General features: G+C 34.3%; 1 protein-coding gene across 1 annotated transcript in view; it reads right to left on the bottom strand.

Annotated features, from left to right (window-relative positions):
• Positions 1-1,404: 1,404 nt before the first annotated feature.
• The window catches only part of MANEA (mannosidase endo-alpha), a 44,748-nt gene continuing 21,459 nt past the window's right edge, over positions 1,405-24,693 (bottom strand). Inside the window, exons 3-5 of the mRNA XM_037520122.2 lie at positions 19,784-19,893; positions 4,385-4,461; positions 1,405-3,832 (exon numbers count right to left, since the gene is read on the bottom strand). Coding sequence (XP_037376019.1) covers positions 3,175-3,832; positions 4,385-4,461; positions 19,784-19,893 — 845 coding nt within the window. The 3' untranslated portion in view covers positions 1,405-3,174. The remainder of the gene's footprint in view (positions 3,833-4,384; positions 4,462-19,783; positions 19,894-24,693) is intronic.

The following is a 24,693-nucleotide window of genomic DNA, read 5'->3' as shown; positions in this document are numbered from 1 at the left end:
ATCAACTTTATTCCAACTCCTAAACTTTGATGACTGATGTATTGTCTATAGAATTTTGCCTTTTATAGAATGTCATAATTGAATCATAAATAGAATCAAGCATATAATCCTTGGAGGATGACTTCTTTCACTTACCATAATATACTCGAGATTCATGTCTGTGGTTGCATGTATCAATGTTTCATTACATTATACAACTGAGCATTATTCCTTACATGAATGTACTGTACATCATTTTACCCACTCACCCACCCACTAAAGAGTATTTGGATTGTTCCTAATTTAAGTATAAAAAAATGGTCATTTAAGAACATTACCATATTGTGGTACTTCATTACCATGTTGTGGTACTTCTTTAGGCACTTTAAAATCCAGAGTGGGTGATGAATGTTAATGCTTGTATGATTTTCTAGACATTTCTATTCCCTGAGTGTCTCTTTATTATAGAAATGCAGGTCTTATTTTTGATGAATTTATGTGCATTACCTAATAAGTTCTTGCAGTTATTTGCATTTTTCACCCTTAGATAAAATGCCCATTTGAGAAATTTATTTTAAAATAAGTATGACAAAATTTATTGCAAGTAAAAAAGGAGATGCTTTTTTTTTTTAGCAAAAAGAGCTCCTACATTACTTAGAATTTTTGTGGATAAATGTATAAAATAATTTACTCTTACAAGAGGGTAAACATTACCTAAACTCTAAGAATGACATTTTGTCCCTTCATTTTTTTTACTGAAGAGAATGTTGCATTTGTAGCTAAAGAATTTAACCCCCAAATACAATAGTCATGAAGAAAAATAAAAGCTCAGCAACTGTTCATAATGATTGCAACTAAGTATTTGCAGTTGACTATGTGGAATCAGATTACATTGTTCCATTTTAATATTAATGATTTAATAGTCTACCATGTGCCAATATAAATCTGGGTAATTACAAATGTAGAATAGCTGCATTCAACAAATGCATGATACAGTACACCATAAGTTAAACTGTATATAGTATTCTCTTGCCACAGTACATCATTGTTTTGGTGTTATGAAATATTTATATAGGATAGCTTCCAAAATGCTCTCATCATATGAAGTTTATGACAAATATAAGGGGGGTGACAATGCTTTGATTTTAGCAAATTTTAGTTTTCCATTTGCTAATTAGGTTTTTCTCTTCATCAGTAGTTGCACTGTAGCAGTACTACCACAAAAGTCAAATGAATCTCTGTAATTAAATTAAAGCAGCACCTGCGTTCTCAAGAATCATAATCTTCAACTTATGTAGGTATACAACAAAACCAGTGTAAAATTTAGTGGGGAATACATTTTTTGAAAAGGAGTATCTTGTGACACTATATATTCACAATTCTTGTTCTTATTTAGAAGTTGTATATACTAAAATTTGATCTAAATTGAAAGGTTATGTATAGATTTTTTTAAGGACTGTTTAGTAGGCATCATGTTTACTCTGAAAAAAAAAAAAACGCATGGTTATGAACTTGCAGGTTCTTTTGTGGTTTGTTAATTTGGCATGTTTAGTGGAAGAGGAATTTCACAAGGGATATCATAGACTAATATGACATCTTGCAAAAACAGTTCTGGCTGGATAAATCATTTTATTAGATGAAAGTTTTACTCCATATAACAAAATAGTCATCTTTTAATTACAGACAATAAAATTAACATGTAACTGAGGTAAACATAAACCACAGCAGTTTTTGACAATAGTAACCTTTAAAGGGAGCAGTAAGAAAGATTTTATATAGTCAAAACAATTAGACTAATTAAACCATAAAAAAATCATGTTTTATGTACTGCATATGTTACGTTTTAACAGTTTTTTTTAGTTTATTAAATTTAAATCTTTAGCTTATTATGATTAAGAGTAAAGAACTGAGTTTTCTAAACTGTATTAATATTATAAGTCAAAAGGTTAAAGGCAGCTGTAATAAATACCTGAGGAAGATTTTCTGAAAGCATTCCTCTATAAAAATAACAAAATTAAAGACTTTAAACAGAAGAAAAGAATACAATTATAAATTAGCAAACCATTATGTGATCAGATTCCAAACATTTTTTCTGCAATGAAGACAGAATCTGTCTTACCTACTTTGACTTATTGTTATTGGTTGGAGTAGTGGGTTGGGAACCACAGCAAATGTCAGAGGTAAAGTGTGCTGGAGTAGATTATCGATGTCTGCATGGGAAGTATGATATGTTACAAAATACTAAGATCACAATGAGCCTCCTGTCCTCCTCCAAAAAAAGCCACAGGTTGTATGAGTGTTTCTATGAAGACTTTTGCTTGTATGATAGTGATTCATTCTAGTAATTTCCTCTACTTTCTACATTACTAATTTCCTGTGCTCTAGCCATTCTCCAGGAAATATCAAATTCTTTTAACATTAACCATACCTCTTTTTAAAAAGGTATTTTACTTCAAAACAAAATGTCACCTGATGGGTTCTTTTAAGGTTTTCATACTCTGGAGCATTTATCTGTATTACTGTAAAATTATCCTATTGCTTCTCTTTAATAAGTACATAGGAAATTAATGTAACAGCATATATACATATTTTACTATAATAAAGTGCATTTTATTCTATTTGATGTGGATAGCATACATAGTAATTTAAACTTTAGAAATAAGGTTTTTAGCAAAAATATGAAAAAAGTGACAAAATTTTAGAAATTATATTTTGGGCATTAGAGCTTCATAACAATTTTGAAACAACTATTATAAGAGGTACTATTTTATGAAGGAACTTTCCATAGGTTCTAAAATCTAGGCAATGTAAAGCAGAAACATGCAAAACATCTAACATGCTGTAGGTAACCATACTGTGATGGAGAAAGCAAGCCTTCCTAACACAATATAGTTCACAGTAAGACTTAAGTCTTAACAGTAACACAACAAAGGCATCAACCACTTGGAAAACAAGATAGACATGAACTATATATTTCAGGTCTTTTTTCTTCAATAGATATCCAAATACATACACAATTCTAATTCTTTGGGCCCAAAAGTATTAACTGTATATACTACCCTCTTATATTGCTATCAAACCAGAATTTCAGCAAATAATGCCACAAGGACTATTATCTTTACCCAGTACTTTACTCAGTGCAGCAATGTGAAGGGAGGCAAGGATAAAGTCCATTTTATCACAGATAAATGGCATTTAAGAAACAGGTACCTGGTAATCTAGTGCGTAAGTTGTTCTTTCCTTACTGTATTTTTCAGCCCACTTGCGAGTGAGTTCTAGATAAAGACTGGGTTTATGAGGTCGGTAATCCAGGTATACAGTTTTACTGGTTCTTTTCGGAACAGCTTTTTCAATTTGAGTTCCTTCATGCCACTCATTAAAAGAGGTGATGGAAATTAAACTGGGCTGAATTTGCAGTGCAGCTTTCAGAGCATTTTCATAATACTTCCCATTGATTCGGTTCCGAGTGTTCTGAGAGTTCCATGGGCGGATGCTGGTATCTATGTATCCTGGACCCACACTTGGGATAAATAATAGATTGTATTTATCACAAAAGGATTTTAGACTATTCCAATTCTCATATGATGAGCCATATGTAAAACCATTTGTGGCAAAATATGTGTAAATTCCATCAAAACCACCATGGAGAATATTAAATCTATGTCTGTATTCTACTAGAAGTGCAATAAACAATCCATCATAAGGAGAATTGCGAATGCTCTGAGACCCTACGGGGGTTAATAAGTTGGCCCATATTTCAGGTTTTGTGATATAGGAGTCATAGACATAAAACATAGGAAGTGCTTTGCCGGTCTTAGTCTTATACCTGTAAAAGGCTGGATGGCTTCCATATCTAGAATACAAACACATGTAAGAGTGAAATGAATATGCAAAACACATTTACCTTCATTTTCCAGCATAAACAATTTTTGTCTATAGCAATCAGTGCAGTTTGTAATCATTAAAAACACATTTTTAATTTTACACATTGGGAAATGAGTACTATATACATTAAGACATTACCAAACATGAAATCAATTATATTTAAATTTATAATAACACCATAAAAAGCACATTTTATGCATGAATATATAAATTGTTTGGTATCTGTTTGATTTGTCACAGACTATTTTCTGTAAAAAGCCCTGAAAAAAATGTTTTAATAAGTAGACGATGAATCAATACTACAAAAGCAGTTCACATGTCATCTAAATCTTTTAAAAGACATTTTTAAAATAACAAGAAGGTAAGAAACCAACTAGTCTAGTAATTAGAAATCTGTTTACAGAGAAAATAAGTGACTTGTAAGGAACTTAAGACGTGTTCCTCAAAATGATTGCATCTTTAAGTATGTCAGACCAGTCATTCAAGTTTCTCAAAAATTGTAACAGTAAACATAACTCACTTGTTTATAATATATTTCACATTTTTGTACATGTTCTTATCATCTCGATTGGTATAAGGTTCAATGTGAAAAGTGACCTAAAATAAAAAAAAATTAGAGAAAAACCTGATTTAAATTAGTAAATGATTTAATATAAAATTTCATTTTTTTTTAAAGATTTATTTATACAAGCACTGGGTACAGTGAGAAGTGCGGGAGGGTGAGAGAAGTCACCAGAGCCAGAGTGGGGAACAGAACAGGCAGACTGACGAAGTACACTGCTGAGAGGAGCAGCGGGCGGCAGGAGAGGTCTGCGCGCCCTGTGGGACCTTCCACCGGTGGCCGGGGAGCAGCCGGGGATCGAACTGGCGCTGCGGAGGCTGCGGGCAGCTTCGCAGCCCAGTCCGCCGGTAGCTCCGCCGGTGGCCGGCGGAGCAGCCGGGGATCGAACTGGCGCTGCAGAGGCTGCGGGCAGCTTCGCAACCCAGTCCGCCGGTGGCCGGGGAGCAGCCGGGGATCGAACTGGCGCTTCAGAGACTGCAGGCAGCTTCGAAACCCAGCGCTCAACCACTGCGCCACCGGGGAGGCTCCCTCATTAAGTATTCTTAAGTTCTAGTAGAGTCTTCTCAACAAGGCAATCAAAGGTCGGTTCAGTAAAATGTCACCCTGCCAGCTGGAGGGAATACAGGCAATCAGAATTCAAACAACTGCCCATTGGGCAATACTTTAAAGAAATAGGAATATAGTCTATATTCACTGTATCTCTAGTTTTATGGCATTAACAGCAAATGTCTTAGTCTATATTTAAAGAATTAACAAAATTGATGACATATCCACTAGTAATTGTCCGGAGCCGCCTGGAGCATGCGCCGTGTTGTGCATGTGCTCCATGAGTTAGGTTTCGATTTACTGTTTCGCCTTCGGAGAAACCCCTGCAAAGTTTTCCTGTAGATCACGTGAGACTGGGAGGTGTGGGGGGGGGAGCTATGAGGATATAAGAGGAGGACGCGGGGGAGAGAGAGGGAGAAGAAAAGAGATTTAAGAGGAGAACCATGAGAGAGGAGAGTGCTGCGAGAGGAGCAGAGAGAAGGCCAGGGAAGGTAGAAAGACAGGGGAAAGTAAAAGAAAGGTAAAGGAACAATAAAGAAGCAAACGCTAGCGTCAAGTTGTCTCAAGCCCCTCATTTCAATCCTCAGCCCTTCTCTTTTCGTGCCTCCGAATCCCGCGGGCCGGGACAAGTAATATAAAGGTTATATATTATATTTTAAATATAAAAAAAGGTTTTATATACACTCCACCCCACCCCCAGAAAAGCTAATTATAATGTAGATAGTACAGATGAATGGCAATATATTTATAAGCACTAAAAATCTTTATGGAAAGTCTGAAAAACTCATTTCAAGGGTTCACTCCCTATGAAGCATATATGGAATTAGAGACGTGTATGCTACTGCAATGTAACTGAAATGTATTTTATATCAATTCTGTGAAAATTGGTAAAACTGACTAAAAGCAAGGCAGCAGTTAAGTGAACTATCATTTCAGTAAAACAAGGCCTCAGTAATATTACCCAAAGCAAAGTAAGGTCCAATTCATGTCTGCAGCAGCACATCATAAGAATTGCTGGGGCAGATGTTTTAGTAGATGTTTAGTAGTGGGTCTGGTACTTTTTAATTGAAAGAGGATTTGCAAGGTTATAAGTATATTAGAACTCCATATAAATGGTACCTTAGATAATTCTTTTAACTGCATTGTCATTTCTAAGTTTTCACTTTACATATAAAGGACACTACATTTAAGCAAATACCCTATGTCAAAATGAATTCTCTACAGCTGTAAACTGTAAGTGGCTTCCATTTGGTAAAAACTATCAGACCAATATACTATATATGAAACTAAATGTATGCATTATCTTTACGGAATAGGAAATCATGTAAATGTTCCATTTCATACTTCTTGTTTTGGTGGTCCTGCCAGTCTCTAGCCTGTAGCCAAAGTGAACTTCATAAAGTACAATCTAATTAAATCCCAGAGCGGTATCAGCAACATGGTGGTATAAAACTTTCCTCTTGCTTGTGTGAATGTTTTGGGACCTAGAATCTTACCCTAAGCCTCTGGGAGGACTCTCATCAGCTTAGCTGGAAAGACACAAACTCTGTATAAGATGAGGAACCGGAGAGGTGCCAAACTGCCCAGATCCCTCTCACTACTAAAATCTGATTAGTATAGACCAGAGCTAGTACTCAGGCAGGAGAGAGAGAACTTGCAAAAGTTTAACCTTTCAAAATAGATTCCAGCATACCTCTCAAGGAAAAAGAAAATTACAAGAAAAACTTTCCTGGCATGAACCCGCCATCAAGGAAATGAAAGGTGCTGATTTATTGGAAGAAGCTGACATTTTCTGCAGGGAGAAAGGAAAGCAGGAAGTCCCCAATTCTCCCAGCTGGATAGGTCAATACCCTTGTAAAGAAAGTGAGAGCTCTATATTAAGGGTTGGGTGCAGGAATGTCCTTGTGCTTGCTCCCAAGTGCAACTACCAGTGGAAGTTCCAGTAGACAGCATGCTCAGTAACCACAAACTTGACCTATGTTGCCACCTCATAGATAATGAGAGAGGTTTCCAACAGTCAATCTGGAGAACACGAACTACAGAAGATAGAAAAGTTTAAAAATTTGCCCCAGAGAACAAGCAAACTTCAAACATGAATAAATCTACTGGAAGGAATATGAAAAAAATTAAAGATACATAGCATTACAAAAAAAGAAAATCACTATTCAGAGTAGGAGGTTGAATACTGAAAAGTGAATGAAAAATAATTCATGATATCTGTCAAGAAGAAATTCGAGTTACAAGCAAACTCAACTTAAGTCACTGAATTAAAAATATATGTGTATTTAAAAACCAAAAAAATTCTGGAGAAAGAAATTTCAATGAATGAGAAGAATTAAGCAATAGAGAACATACGGAGCAGAGTTCACCAGGTAGAACAAAAAACTTGAAGTAGGGATTTTAAAATAACACGTAAGAGGAAATGTTAAAAAAGAATGAAGAAAACCAACTATTGACTACGGCTATGGGTATGCATCAAAAAGACAATAGAACAACTGAAGTTTTAGAGAAGAGGCAGAGTTTATTTAAAGAAAAAATAGCTGAACATCCCAAATTTGAGCAAAGACTGGGCCATGTAAGTCTACAAAGCTAATAACTCATTATCTCACTGCAAAAACACCTTCAGGTGTTTTTTTGTGACATATAGTCACAATTGTGACATATAGTCACAATTCTTAAGGTGGTTGGGGTAGGGTAGGAATACAACATACAAAGGAAACCACGTTAGGTTATTAGATTACTCAACAGAGCAAGTGTTGAAAAATAAAATCCTCTTGTCTGGGAAATGTATCCTTAATATATGGAGGAGAAAATGCATTCTCTGTGAAACAAAATCTGGAGGAGTTTAACACCATTAGACTTGCGTTCTGTGGGAAGTATTTATTCAAACTGAAAAAAGGACTAATCTGTCACATGAAAGTACACAGCATACTGGTAATGATTAAAAAAAAAAAATCAGACCGAGAAAACCGTAATTCTATATTAGGGTGGTGTGTTGCTATAAATTGTTCACAAGTACACCCAAAAATGGCCAAATCATGACATCAATAACATAAGAGACCTTTATAGTCTACTAAAAATAAGTTGCCTAAAATGAACAGTTCTATAAGCCCATAGTAATGACAAAGCAAAAACCTAGAGCAGATCCACAAGGGGGGAAAACAGAGCATACCGTCACAGAAAATAATTCACAAAGGTAAGACAGAAAGAGTGAAAAAGAAATGAGAAATACAAAACTAGAAATCAGTAAGATCGCATTAGTAAGTCTTTACATACAGTTATTACTTACGTAAATGAACTGAATTCATCAACTCAAAAGGCACTGGGTGGCTGGATGGTTAAAAATACAATATCCAACTATATGCTGCCAACATAAGTTAAGACCCCTTTGCTTAAAGGTAATCTATATGAGTAGAAGCCAAAAGGAAGCAGTAAGTTTTATTTTGGACAAAAAAGACTTAGCCATAACCAATAACGAGGCAAGGATGGTGATTATGTAATGATGAAGACAGAATATATAGTAGTCATAAATGTACACACATCCAACATGTGAGCACCTAAATATGAAGCACATACTACCAGTACAAATGGAGAGAGATACGTAACACATAGTAATAGCAGGGGTCTTCAATCACATTTTCAGTAAAGGATAGAACAGGCAGAAAATTGAGAACAAAGACAGATACTTAGTACAAACATCTGTAGAACATTCCATGCACTCCAACACAATACAAATTCTTGCGTTACAGTTTCAAGGATAGATGACAGGATGGGAAACCAAACAAGACTTGTCAAATTATCTTTTCCGAACATGACATCATAAAACTAGAATACAACATGAGAAAAGCCATAAAATCTACAAATATGTAGAAAGCAAACAACAAATGCCTGCATAACAAATTGGTCAAAAAAGGAATAAATAAAACCAAGTTTTTGCATATTGACTTTGCATCCTGCAGCTTTACTGAATCCATCTATTTCTTTGGTGGAGACTTTAGGGTTTTACCTGCAAAAGATGGCAGTTATATTTCTTCACTTCAAATTTTGATGCTTTTACTTTTTCTTGCCTAATATTCTATGATGCTAATGTGTTGATAAAAATGATGACAGTAGGCATCCTTGTTCCTGATATAAAAAGAAAAGCTCTCAATTTTTCCGTTGAGGGATGCTTTCTCTATAGTGACTGCGTTGTGAATTTTTATGAATGGATGCTGATTTCTTTCAAATGCTTTTATATTTATTCAGGTGACGGCATTTTACACTTGATTCTGTTAATGTACTGTATCATATAGGGTAACTTTTAATTCTGAACCATCGTTACATCCCTGGAATAAACCACACTGTGTCTTGGTGAATGATCCTTTCAATGTACTGCTGAATTAGGTATGCTAATATTTTGAAGAATTTTGCAACCATATTTATCAGAGATAAAATAGTTTTCTTTCCTCATAGCATCCTTGTCTGGTTAGAGTATCAGGGTAATGTTGGCATGATAAAAATCAATTTGGAAATGTTCCATCCTCTTTTTTTTTTTTTTAAGTTAGATTATAATTGGTATTAATTCTTTGAATATTTGGCAGAACTCACCAGTGTTAGTTATTTGATCCTAGAGTTTTGTTTGTTGAAGGTTTTTGATTACTGAGTCAATCTGAACTAGCTGTTGGAGAAGCCCTAAGGCCTGCAGTGCTGAGACAAGGAAAACATCAAGGTCATGGCTAAATCACTGATCACCCCGGGTACAGATGGGGTGTTCTTTCTTGTGTTTGTGAAGCTATGTCTATGGAACAAACTAGATTAGACAAAGAAACAGAACGACCTGATGGCACAGAACCTTGGCGGTGAATGTGTGCCAGGACTAGGCCAAATGCTAAGAGAATACTTCATTGTCTAGTAAAATCTAAAGTGGGGGTTGGGGGTGGCTGCTTGTATCAATAAAAACAAGCTGCATTGGGCACTTGGAAGCTTGAGCTCAAAGGAGAGGCCTTGCATCCCCTGGGTCACGCTTCTCTTGAACTCTATTGTGTGTCTATTATTTCTTTGTTTCCACAGTTCAATCGGATTCCTATCTCAACCCTGTTCACAGGAGCTGGACTCTGGCAACTAGCAATGTGTATGTTCTCAGGAATCATTTTTTAGGTTGTCCAATTTATTGGTTTATAATTTTTTATGGTAGTTTCACGATACTTTGTTATTTCAGCCCTCTCTTTTTACTAGGTGAGTATAGTTAAAATTTTTCCATTCTCTTTGTTATTTCCTTTTATCTACTAATTTTTTTCCCTAGCTCCTTGAGGTTTAAAGTTAGGTAAGTATTTAGCACTGAATTTCCCTTTTATAAGTGATTTTGCTGTATCCTAAAGGTTTGGTATGTTGTATTTCATTGGGCTTAAAGTCTGGTGAAACATTATGCAAAATGGTATAAAGTTTCCTCAAGAAATCAGAAACTATCATATCTAGAAATTTCACTTCTCAGTATTAATTTGAAGAAAACAAAAACACTGCTTTAAAAAGATATGTGCACCTTCATGCTCACTGTATTTGCAATAGCCAAAAAGTAAAGAAAAAACCTACATGTACACCAACAGATGTATGGATAATATGTGACACATATACATATATAACAGACACAGTATTAGTCATAAAGAATAAAATATTGCTATTTGCAATAACACTGATGTACATTGAGAGCATTATGCTAAATGAAAAGAGAAAACTATGATCTCAAAGACTCAAAGAAACAAATGTATTCATAGATAGGGATGAGGTCACAGGAAGATTGGGGGTGGGTAAGGTGTTCAAAAAGTACACATTTCTAGCCATGAAGATGTAATAATATGCAACATGGGGATTATAGTTAAAATACTATATTGTATATTCTAAAAATACCCAAAGAATAAATTTAACCCTTTGCACTCCGAACCATTCTTGACATTGGCTACCAATGTCCCCTGAGAGGGGACAGCAGAGTGCAAAGGGTTAAAATTTCTCAAGAAATTTTCATGACTACATATAGAAATGATGTTAACTAGACTTAATGATTGTTTTGCTAATATCTATTATTCTTTTGATTTCCTTTTTAAATTGAGCACTAGAAACGGAAAAATACGAAAACCTATTAAAACAATGAAAAATACAGTTCTCTAATGAAGTTTATAGTGATAAATATATATGTTACAGAAAGATAAGTCACTTAACTTTCCACCTCAACCTTGAAAAAGAATTAAGCCTAAAGTTAGCAAAAGGCTGGGTAGACACTAGAGTTGGTTTTGTTTAAAAGATAAAAATTGAGACACTAAAGACTCCATTAAAAGGGTTACTATAAGTAGGGAATACAGTAAAGTGGCAGGATACAAAATTTATAAACAAAAATATATTTTGTTTATACACAAAGAATTAGAAAATGAGTTAAAATAATCCTTTTACTTTGGAATACTGAGTGTATCAAGACTCAATCTCAAATGATTGTTTCACCTCTGTAAAGTTCTTAATGGGATAGGATAGGGTAGAAAATATCCAGCTTTGATTTGTATAGTTTTCACAACAGAGGTCTACCCAATGACAGTCAAAAATGCTATATAATAGCCCTTACTCCAGTAAATATGCAGAGAAACATATGAAAGCAGATTATCTAAATTTCTTTGAAAAATCATGATTACAACATTATGTAATGAAACTAATATGATATAAAAAGTTTAACTGTAAAACAGATGCCCTAAAAATTCCCTATTCCTCAACAACAACAAAAAGGGAAAAACATTTTCACAGCTCATAAAAAAATACAAAGAATAAAACAAACCCAATCAATGAGAAACAATCAAGAAGTAAGTAGAATTGACACATTAAAACCATTGGAATATTTAATAATAAAAATTGATAAACTGAAGGGCTGTTTTTGATGGGAAAGAGCCTAGCATATCTGCTCCTTCCCTCCAATTTAATTAAAGTAGATTTCCTTGCTTTGAAGGTTAGTTTTATTTTTATTTGAAGTTTCTGCTGTGGTCAGTTATGTACATTATAGGTCCCAGTTTATCAGCACAGAACTCATTATTTACCTCTTCATATCTTATTGCCTTAGAATTTTAAGCAATTCTATTAAGTTACTGTAATTAAACGTTTCCTTTTGCCTGATAATATAAAGAAAAGTCAGTGTTTCTATTCTTCATAAAAACAGGATTTACTATACTCTAATGATACAATGCATCTATAACAGCAACACAACAGAAATCACACAAAAATCTAATAATAAACAAACCAACTTATCTTCATTTGTGAAACAAGAGTATTGAAGTGGTAAGTTACATGAAGTAACTAACAGAAGCATTTAGAGCTACTCTTTGGAACAAGAACTAAAGTCTCATGGTTCCTGGTCTACCCTTTTGCATGTATAGAATTCCTTCCTAGACACAAAGACAAGAAATTGTTACACAACTTTGGAAAACACCAGTCAGTCTGGTTCTAAATTTTTTGCTAATCATCAGATCTAAAATTTGAAGCACAAAGAGTATGTGGACAACTAGACTTCTACCTCACTCCACTACAGAGAAGCTTTAAAAGGAAGAAAAATAAACATATCCTCATGCATCAACACATTTTTACTTTCCCTTTACAAATCTGAAGGCTCTAAAATAGCCAACTTTCTTGAATTATGAGGGTCTGCGCCCTCTCAGCTCCTAGGACTATAGCAGGGCATGGGTAGAACAGCTTTTGAACCTGTTTTATGAACAATAAATCTTATCACTTAATCTCTCTCACTTATCCACCCTGGTGCCAGAACCTATAGGTCTATTTGCAGATTTCTAGTGCCAATGATAGTATTGCACATGGCACTGAGAACATGGCAAATGAGTTTTTGCCAGACAGCTAATTTAAGAGATGCTGGCCTTAACAGCTTCAGGATTATAAAGTACAAAGAAAAGTCTTTATGGACAGGAATGAAACAAAAAGTGCTTGCCTATATAGCTATTTGTCACTATTCTAAGTTACAGTTCTGCTTCCCAGTAACTGAATTTTAGCTGCTAAAAGAAAATAAAAGCAAAATCAGTTTTTATGTTTTTGTTTGGAAGTAAGTTCAACAGTGACCAAAGTTCTCTCTCAAAAAATTTATACTCAAAAAAAAAAAAAAAATCAGACTGTCTTCTATTAGGATATATAAACTGAAAGACATTTCAGAACTCAGCGTAGATAGCCTTAAGTAATCAAACCAGTATTGAATATAAGTGTAGATTCAGATTTTATACTCTTGAACATACTTGGTAGTCAACACTTCTTAGTATTTTTAGTAATTTTGCACATATTTTCATTATATTAATTTCTTTCTTATATTATCCTTGTTTAGTTTTTGAATCAATTGTACTATAATTATAGGATAAATTTGCTAGTGGCCTCACATTTTACTAGAGTTGGCTTATTAATAGATAAACGAATAGAACAGCACAGAAAATGTCGCTATCATGTTGTAAGGAGACTGAAGCAGCCCTTTGGACAGGCTGCCCTAGTGAAAACTCCCATTGCAATAACTAAAAGGGAATGAGGGCAGTCAACCACTCCATGTGAAAGCCTGAAAGCGGATACTCCAGCCTTCGAATGACTGCAACCTCCTGAAAGATCTTGAACCAGACCCCCCAGGCTAAGACACTTGTAGATTCTTGACCTTTAAAAATTGTATAAGGTAACACTGTCTTAAACTGCTGAGTTTTGGGGGTAGTATGTTCTGTAACACTAGATAGTGAAATATAGTAGAAAAAACTTGTGTTTCTCCAGTGCTGATCAAACTGGTACAAATCTGATGTTTTAGGGAAGAGAGAAAACAGATTTAAATTTTTGTATTTTCTATTTCTTACACATTTCACATAAGGTGATATAAAATGTTAAACTCATCAATTTTCTATATTACGTTTGGTTTCCTTTTTTAATCTTGACATTGTTTAATCATGTCTTATTTTGCTTTTCCCTTCAAAAAGTGAGAATTTATACAGGCTACTGATTTTGAAGGTTTTGTGTTTTTAATTGCTTGCATTATCCTTAATTTTTTAATTACCCACGTTCTACTATATTAAGAATGCAATGATAGTTTATATCATCTTAAATTTCACTTTGGATTATTTTAAGAATTAAGTTTTATACTTAAAAATATTTATACTTAAAATATTTAAAATATTCTGACAATGGGCCTCCCCGGTGGCACAGCGGTTGAGTGCTGGGTTGCAAAGCTGCCCGCGGCCTCTGCGGCGCCGGTTCGATCCCCGGCTGCTCCCCGGCCACCGGAGGAGGGTCCCACATGGTGCGCAGACCTCTCCTGCCACCCGCTGCTCCCCTCAGCAGTGTACCTCGGTCCTTCTGCCTGCTCCGTTCCCCGCTCTGGCTCTGGTGAATTCTCTCACCCTCCTCGCTTCTGACTGCACCCAGGTGCATGTATAAACAAACAAACAAATAAATAAATAAAAACATGCCTCTATAAAAAAAAAAAAATATTCTGACATATTAATATTCAATTGTACTGAATGTGGTTAGAGAAAGATTATGTGTATACTTTTGTGAATTCATCAAGATTAATATTACTGCCTACTATATAATCAATTTAAAAAAGTTTTAATTTTAAAAATACTTAATCACTTAAGATTTTCTTTTCCTATGTTTTAATCATCAGTTCTAATTGTTAACATAATTTTATTAACTTCTCAAAATATACCATGAGAAATTTTCTTGTTTTGTAGTATGTCTTAATATTTGGGTAGAATATACTTGGTCTTGGAGCTGTCTTCAGAATTTAAAAATCAATGGAGAAATTGAATAACAGTTTACTTTATAAATATAAAAATTTGCACTGTTAATATCACTGGTCTTTATCTTTGATCTAAGGCATTCACACGTATGTATCTTTACTAATTACTTCACAAAAGAACATGTTAACCTCCTTTTTCTGCTAAAATAAGTGATAAGATTAATTAAAACATCTATAGAAAATTGTAAGGCATAAATAATCTGGACAAGGTCTGAAGTTCATAGAAAGTTTTAGGAAAAAAAAATCTAGGTCATTTTCAAACCAAGTTTTTTTTAGTAATTACAATTTTTTGAAATAGTCATTTTAATTATCTTCAGGTACCCAAGAAATAGTCATTTTAATTATCTTCAGGTACCCAAGAAATAACTTATGAGTAGCTTTAACTTATTTCCTCCCAAGGACTTAACCAAACCTAATACTACATAGGGAACAATTTTCTCTGACAGAAACCTAAACACTATTTGAGCAACTCCTATAGATCAGGCAAACAAGACAAACTTTTGCTGAAACTAGAGACTGAGATAAAATTCAACTATAAACCCCACTCCTGTCACAATGACCCACAACCAGGAGGGAACCTTCAACTTCACTTTCTCCCTGAAGAGTGAAGGAATTGAATGTTACATCTGGCACTCCAAATACGAGGACCCCCCTCCCCCATACATTTAGTTCTGAAAGCCAATGGCCTTTGTTTCCATGACACAAGACAGTATCAAACTGCCAGACAGTTCTCAGATGGTAGATAGGAACTCATCATGGCTACATCACAGGGTTTAATTCAAAGGCAGCTGACTGAAACACCCAGTCTTTCTGTGAACAATCTTTCTGGCACTCCAGTTTTCCTACCTGCTCTCCAGAGGACCTATCCTGATCATCTTGTTCTGGTGAGAAGAGTGATTTACAGATGCAGGTCCCACAGGACTATAACAAGTAGGGAAGGTGTTCTTAACAGGAAATCGCCAACAGGGCAAAACAGAGCAAAAGACAGGGATACCTTATCTTTCTGTGAAAGATCTTTTTTCACAGCCGGGTCCTGAGAGGCAAACTACTAACTGAATACCCATCTATAGGCTGACTGCATTGTTCTCTAGAGACGGGGGAGGTTGATGGACACCATCTTTAAATTATCTCTCAGTCCCATGCTACTGGTGTCTATGTGAAAGGACATTGTATAAATTTGGCACATGGGCTTTTGTGGCTGCTGCCCAGAGGACATAGCCCTTGATATTCAGTCTATGGTGGTTAGCAGGGTTTGTGTTGATGGGTTCAACAGGATGGAAGCAAAGGAAGAAACAGACATTAATCACCCCAAGTTCAGTCCAGAGAGAGCAGAGAGTAATCTCTCCCAGGATTCTACTAGAAAAGGTACATTTGTACAACTTTCTGCCTGGAGTCCAGCTTCTATTCAATCTGAATCTACGTGTTAACTGAGATTCTCCTCTTTATGGCACTGACAGATCTGGATAAACCTTCAACTACTGGGAGCCAGTAAGAACAAGTAGGCTGACTGGATAATTATAAAGATTTGAGAAACAACCAGCAACTAGGACTGGGCTGAACAATACATTTTACTCAACCTGAGGGACCTCTATCAAGACTGGACGTTTTTGTTTTTTTCCTCCTCCATCCAACACAGATGTCAAGAGAAATGAAAACAGAATATGCCCCAAACAAAAGATGTAACCTGAGAAATATGTGATATAACTGGGGAAACAAAAAAGTTCTAAATAACCATAGTAAAGATAAAGATGATCACTGAGATTAGGAAAACATGCATGATCAAGTGAGAATTTTAATAGAAAATACAAGCAAGTATTAAAAAGTGGTGGAGTTGAAAAGTATAAATACAAAAGAGAGGTTCAGCAACTAACTAGAAGCAGAAGAAAGGATCAATTATCATTATCAATTATCATTAGTAGAACTAATCTACTGCAAAAAAGAAAAAGGGAAGGCAACTTCAGGAACTTATGGGAAAACATCAAGCAAACCAACATTCATATAATAGGAATCCCTGAAGGAGACAGGGAAGAGTAGTCTTGTTTGAAATTTTCAATAATCTGAGGAAGGAAAAAGATCCTAGGTTTAGGAAACTCAAATTTCCAAATAAGATGTACCCAAAGATAACTATTTCAACATATATTTTAAATAAAAGTTAAAGACAGGAGAGAATCTTAAAAGTAGCAAGAGAAAAACAACTTGTTTCATAAAAGGGAAACAGTTGAAATATTGCAGACCAGAAAGGAGTGTCATCATATATGCAAACTGCTGAAAGTAGTAAACTGCCAACCCAGTAAGCTCCATCAAGAAAAAAAGCTTCCAATCCAGAATTGAAGGAGATACAACAGTTATACAGATAAACAAAAGGTAACAGAGTTCTTTATCAATAGATGGGCTTTCCAAGAGATGTTAAAGGACATCGTTAGAGGAAATGAAAGGGTACTAATTACATACCTAAAAATTGGACAAACTTGAATGTATAAATTCCTAGATACTTACACCAGCTGAAATACTGTGAAGAAACAGAAAATTTGAGCACTTTAAAGTAGTAATAAAAAACCTTCCACAAACAAATGTTCAGGATCAGATACCTTCACTGATAAATTCTACAAAACATTTAAAGAATTAATATCAAGGGGCCTCCCTGATGGTGCAAGGGGTTAAGACGCAACCTATGAAGCTGTCTGCAGCCACTGCAGCGCGAATTCGATTTCCGGCCAGGGAGCTATCCACAAGGCCCAGTAGACCTCTCCTGACTCACCAGCTGCTCCCCTCAGCAGTGTTATTTCAGTAGATCTGCCTATTCTGTTCCCCATTCTGTCTTTGGTGAATCCTCTCACCTCTCCTCGCCTCTGGCCTGTACCCCAGTTCTTATATGCATAAATAAATCTTAAAAAAAAAAAAGAACTAATATCAATCTAAGTATTTCCAAAAAATAAAATAGAAGGGAACACATCCAAATTCATTTACCAGACCAGCATTATCACAGTACAACAACCAGAATAAGAGAACACAAAATAAATGATTATCTCAATAGAAAACATTCGACAAAATTCAACATCTACTTATGATTACAAAAAAAATCTCAATACAGAAGGTATAGAGGAAAGGAATGTCTGTAAATTAAGAAAATCTCATTTATAATGTGTAAAGTACTTACATAAATTAAAGCAAGGATATGAAAGACGTGTACACTAAAAATTAGGTATACAAAAAATTTTAACATCTCTTATAAGGCTCATCTATTGATAAACACAAAGTAATGGAGTTCTTTATCTGTAAAACTCTTTAATCTCCTTCAATTCTGGATTAGATAACTTTCCTTTGGTAGAACTTACTTGACACAGAAATTGAAGACATAAGTAAATAAAAAAAACATTTTGTACTCATGAATTGGGAGAATGAACACTGTTAAAATGTCTATCTTACTCAAGGTAAGCTAGAGTTTGCTACAGTACTAATCAAAATTTCAATGACATTTTCCGAAGAAATAAAACAATCCTAAAATTTATATATAATCACCCCCAAAATCGTCTTTTCTCAAAGCAATACTGAAAAAGAACAAAGTTAGAGGCATCAGCTTCCTGATTTTAAGCTATTTCACAAAACTACAGTAGTCAAAACAGTATACTATTGGCAGTATACTTTGTTTTTATAAACATAGAAAGATCAATGAAAATGAACAGAATGCCTAGGAATAAACCCATGTATATATGATCAGTTAACTTAAAAAAGGAGTCAAGATGATACAATGGGGAAGGACATTCTCTTCAATAAATGGTGTTGAAAAACTGGCCAGCCATATGCAAAAGTATGAAACCGAACCACAATACAAAAAAATTAACTCAAAATGTATTAATGTCTTCAGCATAAGACCTGAAATCATAAAATTGCTAGAAGATAACACAAGCACTAAGTTTCTCAACAGTGGTCTTGATTTTTTTTTTTAATTAACACCAATAGCAAAGGGAATAAAAGGAAAAATAAACAAGCAGGATTACATCAAACTAAGAAACTTCTGTCCAGCAAAGGAAACAATCAACAAAATGCAAAGGTTGAATGGGAGAACATACACGCAAGTCATATATCTAAAGGGTCAATACCCAAAATATAGAAAGAGCTCATACAACTCAGTAACAGACACACACACACACACACACACACACACACACACAAAGCAGAGGTTCTGAATAAACATTTTCCTAAAAATATATGCAGCTGGGGAGTAAATACCTGAAAAAGTGCTCAAAAACACTCATCATGAGGGAAATGAAACTCAAAACCACAATAAGCTATCACACTTCACAACTGTTTGAATGGCTATTTTTAAAAAGGCAAGAAATTACAAGTGCTCATGAGGATGTGGAAATACAAGGTGGTGCGGCTACTATGGAAAAGAACACAGAGGTTCTTAAAAAAATTAAAGACAAAACTACCACATGATTCAACAATTCTACTTCTGAATATTCAACTGAAGGAAACAGTAACACATCTTGAAAAGATATTTGCACCTTCATGGTCCTTGCATCATTATTTGCAACAGATAAGAAATGGCAAAAACCTAAGTGTCTAACAGAGGATGAAAGAAAATGTGTAATGTGTGTATATAAAGTATAAAAACACAAAACACACATACAATATAATACTATTCAGCTTTAAAAAGAATCTTCCCATTTGCTACAATATGGATGGACCATGAGCTCATTACAAATACTGTATAACCTCATTAAAGAACTCACAGATACAGATAAGGATTTGTGATTACATAAGGTAGGGAGTGGGTGAAATGGGTTATAAAATAAATAGGTCCTGGGGATATAATGAACAGTATGGTGACTCTAGTTAACAATACTGTACCGTATATTTCAAAGCTGCTAAGGTAATATATCTTAAAAAAAATTTTCACAGAAAACATGGTGATGGATGTAACCTACTTATTCTGATGATCATTTCACTATATATATATGTTGAATTACTACATTACACATCTGAAACTAACATCATGCTATGTAATTTATATTTCAATAAAAAAGTACCTTCAGATTGTATTTATGAGCTTTATCCAAAATAGTTGGAACCAAGTCATCAGTAGGTAATCCATTCTCATCATATAAATTGGGTGGGTACCATGACAGGGCTAGTACACCTAATAGAAAAACCAAAAAGGAAAATAATTATCACAGGAACTGGAATGGCCATTTTTTATTTGAAAAAGGCAGAATAGAAACCAAATCTTCAACAATAAAAACCTTTCTCACAAAATGCTGTTTTACTGCTTAGATACTACTTACCTATGGTTACTTGATGTATTGTCAACAATTATGAACTCTTTATCAGATGTCACTATCATTAATTTAATAGGTTTTACTTTCTAGAGTAAGTTTTAGATTTATAGAAAAATTACACAGAAAGTATAGTGATCCCATAAGTCTATCCAATTCACTACTTCCTCCCTATAGTACATATGATTGCACTGTTACTAACTCTTACATACATTTGTTACTACTGATGAGCTAATAGCCATACATCACTATTAGCTAGTGTCTATGGAGTACACTAGGGTTCACTCTGTGTTGTACAGTTCTATGGCTTTTGACAAATGCATAAAATCATATCCCACCATTTTAATACTGCATGAAGTAATTTTAGTGCTCGAAAAACCCCTTTGTGCTCTACCTAAACCAAAGTTTTAGAAACAAAGAAATTTCTCTCTACAGGGAGAATATTTGAAATCAACTAATCCACAGCCTTATTACATATTGCTATACAATACAATAGCGAATACTAGCCATCTTAAGTTTAATTTAAAGCCAGAGGATAGCACAAATATAGAACATTTTCATTATTACATATGGTTCCATCAGATGACACTGGTTAGATTACTCCGATTCTCTTAACATTAACCACCTTAAACATGTATAATGATTTTCTTCATCCCTAGTAAAGAAATTGAACCAGTAATCAAAAATCTCCTGACAAGAAAATCTCTGGACTCAATGGCCTCACAGATGAATGCTACCAAAGATTTAAAGAATTTAAACAATTCTCCTCAATCTGGTCCAAAAAACTCAAGGAAACAATTTCTAATTAATTCTGTATTACCCCGATATAAAGGCAAACAAAGGCATTGTAAGAAAACTAAAGGTTATTATCCCTTTTAAACACTAGTACAAAAATTCTCAACATAATACTAGCAAACTAAATGCAACAGCATATTTAAAGTATATCATGATAAAGTGAGGTTTATTCCTAGACTGCAGGAATGATGCAATATATTCAAATGACCAATGTAATACACGCCACATTAACAGAATGATGAGGGGGAAACCAAAATGATTATCAAAAAAGTGTCTTAATACTTTCCTGATAGAAATACTAAAAAACATTAGCAATAGAAGGAAACTATCACAGCATAGTCAAAGCTACATGTGAAAACCCAGAGTAAACAGCATAGTCAATGGTGAAAGACTGAAGGTTTGCCCTCTGAAATCAAGAACAAAGCAAGGGCAACTGTTTTTGCACTTCTACTTACTACTGGGGTTCTAGCTAGCATAATTAGTAGTCAAAGAAAAGGCATCTGAATTTCAAAGAAATAAAATTACTGGTTTATAGGTAACATAATCTTATATGTACAAAGCACTAAAAGTTCAAAAATAAAAACACCTGTTAGAACAAAGTCACTCAGCAAAAAAGCAGGATACAAAGTGAACACAAATATTAGTTGCATTTCTATGATGAAAATTAAAAAGCAGTTATATCTAGAACAACATCAAAAAGAACCAGATACTTAGAAATTAACTAGGTGGTGAAAGATATGTATAATGAAAACTACAAACAGTGCTAAAATAGGCAAAGGAAGACAAATGCACCTCATGTTCATGAATTGGAAAAATTGGGTTAAAATGCCAATGCCACACAAAGTGATCTTTAGATTCAATACAATCTTATTAAAATTCCAATGGTGTTTTAGGAAAAAGAAAAATCTATCCAAAATTCTAGTGACTCTGAAGAATCATACAATGTTGAAAAACTGAACAAAATTGAAAGACTCCCACTACCTGATTTCACAATCTACTACAAAGCTGTGGTAATTAACAAAGTGTGATATCCGTATAAAGACAGACAAATGGGGTAGTATATAGAGACAAGAAATAACTTTGATAAGGATGCCAAAAGGACCTTTAATAAATAATGCTGCAAAAACTATTCACATGGAAATTAATGACATTGAACACTTGTCTATAAAATCATATACAGAAATTCAAAATGGACCACGGATATAAATATTAGACCTAAAACAATAACATCTTGGAAGATAACAGAAAAAGCTTCATACCATTGGATTTGGCAATAATTTTGGTGCGATGACACCAAAGGTACTGGTATACAAAAAAAGAATAGAAAAATTGAACTTTGCGTTGAAGTTGCACATCAAAAGATGTTATCAACTGAATAAAAGTACAACCTATGGAATATCACAAAGTATTTGCCTAATATATATCCAATAAGATTAATATTCAGAATGTATAGTGTAAAGCTAAAGCTCAAAAATAAAACTACCACCAGATTTAAAAATTAGCACAGACTTGAACAGAATTTCTCAAAAAAAAAAAATTACAAATGACCAATAAGCACTTTTAAAAAATGGTACAATCGAAAAACAAAATAATTGTTGGCAAGAATATGGAGAATGGGAACCTTCACTGTGGGAATGTGAACTGGTATAGCTGCTGTAGACAGTATGATGGTATCTCAAAACAAAACAAAACAGAACACAATTACCAAATAATCCGCAATTCCACTTCTGGATATATATCAAAAGGAATTGGAGTAGGTAACGGAAGATATTTGGACATCCATGTGCTCAGCAGCATTATTCACAGTAACTGAAATGTGCAACCAACCCGTGTCCACAGATGAATAAGCAAAATGTGTTCTATACATACAATGGAATTTTATTCAATCTCTTAAAAATGAAGTTCTGAAATATGGAATAACATTTATGAACCTACATTGTGCTACATGGAATACACCAATTAAAAAAAAAAAAACATACTGTAAGATGCCACTTATATGAGGTACTTGGAGTAAATAAAAGTAGAATATAATTGGAAAATTAGGGAATAGGGAAGAGGTCAAGTTTCAGTTTTGCAAGATGAAAAAGAGTAAGGAGATGGATGGGGTGATGATTCCATAACATTAGGTATTATTTAATGTCATTGAACTATATGCTAAAATATGCTAAAGTGGTAAATTAAAAAAATGAAAAGAAAAAAATCAAGTGAATAGATGTGGTAAAGTCATTTGATAAAATTCAACACATCTCAGCAGTAAAACTCTCAGCAGCAACAGAAGTGAACTCCCTTGAGATGATAAATGGTATTTACAAAAATCTTAGCATAATATTTAGTAGTGAAAGAATTTTCCACTGAGATCAGAAACAAGTCAAGGACAACCTTTCTTACTCTGCCTATTCACGAAATACTGGAAAATTAAGCCAGTACAATAAGAAAAAGAAACAAAGATATAGAGATTGGGAAAAAAAAAATCAACTATTTACAAATTTGATTGTCTATACAGTAAAAGAATCCACAAAAATGGTCCTAGAGTTAACAATTTATCAAAATCACAAGCTACAAAGGTCAATAATTTTTTAAGATTGCATTTCCATATGTTCATGAGCAAATATCAAAATTTAATAAACAGTATTTGTGATAGCAATCCCCTTAAGAAAGTACTTAAGTATGTACAGTGTCTGTGCACTGAAAATTATAAAAATCTTAAAAGAAATTTAGGTCCGAAATAAATGGGAAGAAACATATTCATAGAATGCAATATTCAATATGCCATTATTCAATATTGCTAATTGCATTCACTATTCCTAAAGTGTCAATTTTCCCCAAATTGATCTAAAGATTCAGAGCAATTCCATTCAAAATTGCAACAGAATATTTTGAAGATATGGAACAGTTGATACAGCTAGGCAAAGGAATCCCCTAATAGCCAAAGCAATCTTGAAAGAGAACAATGAAATCACCCTGATTTCAAGAACTCTTACAAAAAAATAATCCAAACAGGGTGGTATTGCTGTAAGTACAGACATAAACAGATCAGTATAAAATCCAGAAGTAGACCCACACCAATACAGTCATCTTTTTTATAGAAGTGAAAGATTTCAATGGTGACAGGAAAGACTTTTCAACAATGAAACTTAACATTAGGTAATCACACTATAGGCCTAGCAGAAAGAGTGGCATGCCCCATTTTCCAGGATTAAAGACTTACCAAAAAATGTTTACAATCCTACAAAAGATGACATGCTTTCAAGAAAAATTTATAAGGAACACCAAAAAACAAGAAAACAAATATACTCTCATGAGACAAAACAATCTGAAGAACTAGATTAAGAAATCTATACCAATCTGAAACTATCACCATTTACAATTATAGAAGTCAATTTGAAATTAAGAAACACTAGTTTCTAAAATGAAAAGTTTTGGCTTTCTATTTATTGCAGAGGTACTTTGGTGAAAAGGAGGTGCCATTTTCTTCACCTACCCTTACACATAGCTATCTTTGACTACAAGTCCCAGTATGCCAGAAACTGGACTTCCTGAGCAGGGGAGCTGCTGGGAAGTAGGGGCAGAGCTAAGCAGTAAGTATACCTATATAACACAGAAGGTGGGCAGGCCTGACTTGCTTGTTTTTCTGGTTTTGACCTGTACCTAGGGACTTGGAGGAAACAGAGGAGAGACATGTACAGCCCTGGATGAGACACATGGGGAATCTGGTCCTGGTGCTTGGCAGAGACAATGACAGTTATCTTGGCTTCATGTTGCATTATGTGATGTATTTCAAGTTTTGAAATTTTCCTTCTGCCTCAGCTCTCTGGACTCTGCCTTAATCTGTCTTGTAGTTCTTTGTCAGAAGGTACCTTGGCAAGCAT

Source organism: Talpa occidentalis, unplaced genomic scaffold, assembly GCF_014898055.3.
Source record: "Talpa occidentalis isolate TD23 unplaced genomic scaffold, MPIMG_talOcc4v2.1 talOcc4.2, whole genome shotgun sequence".
In the NCBI taxonomy this organism is placed as follows: domain Eukaryota; kingdom Metazoa; phylum Chordata; class Mammalia; order Eulipotyphla; family Talpidae; genus Talpa; species Talpa occidentalis.
The sequence above is the reverse complement of the archived record's forward strand: the minus strand, read 5'-3'. Positions and strand labels throughout refer to the sequence as shown.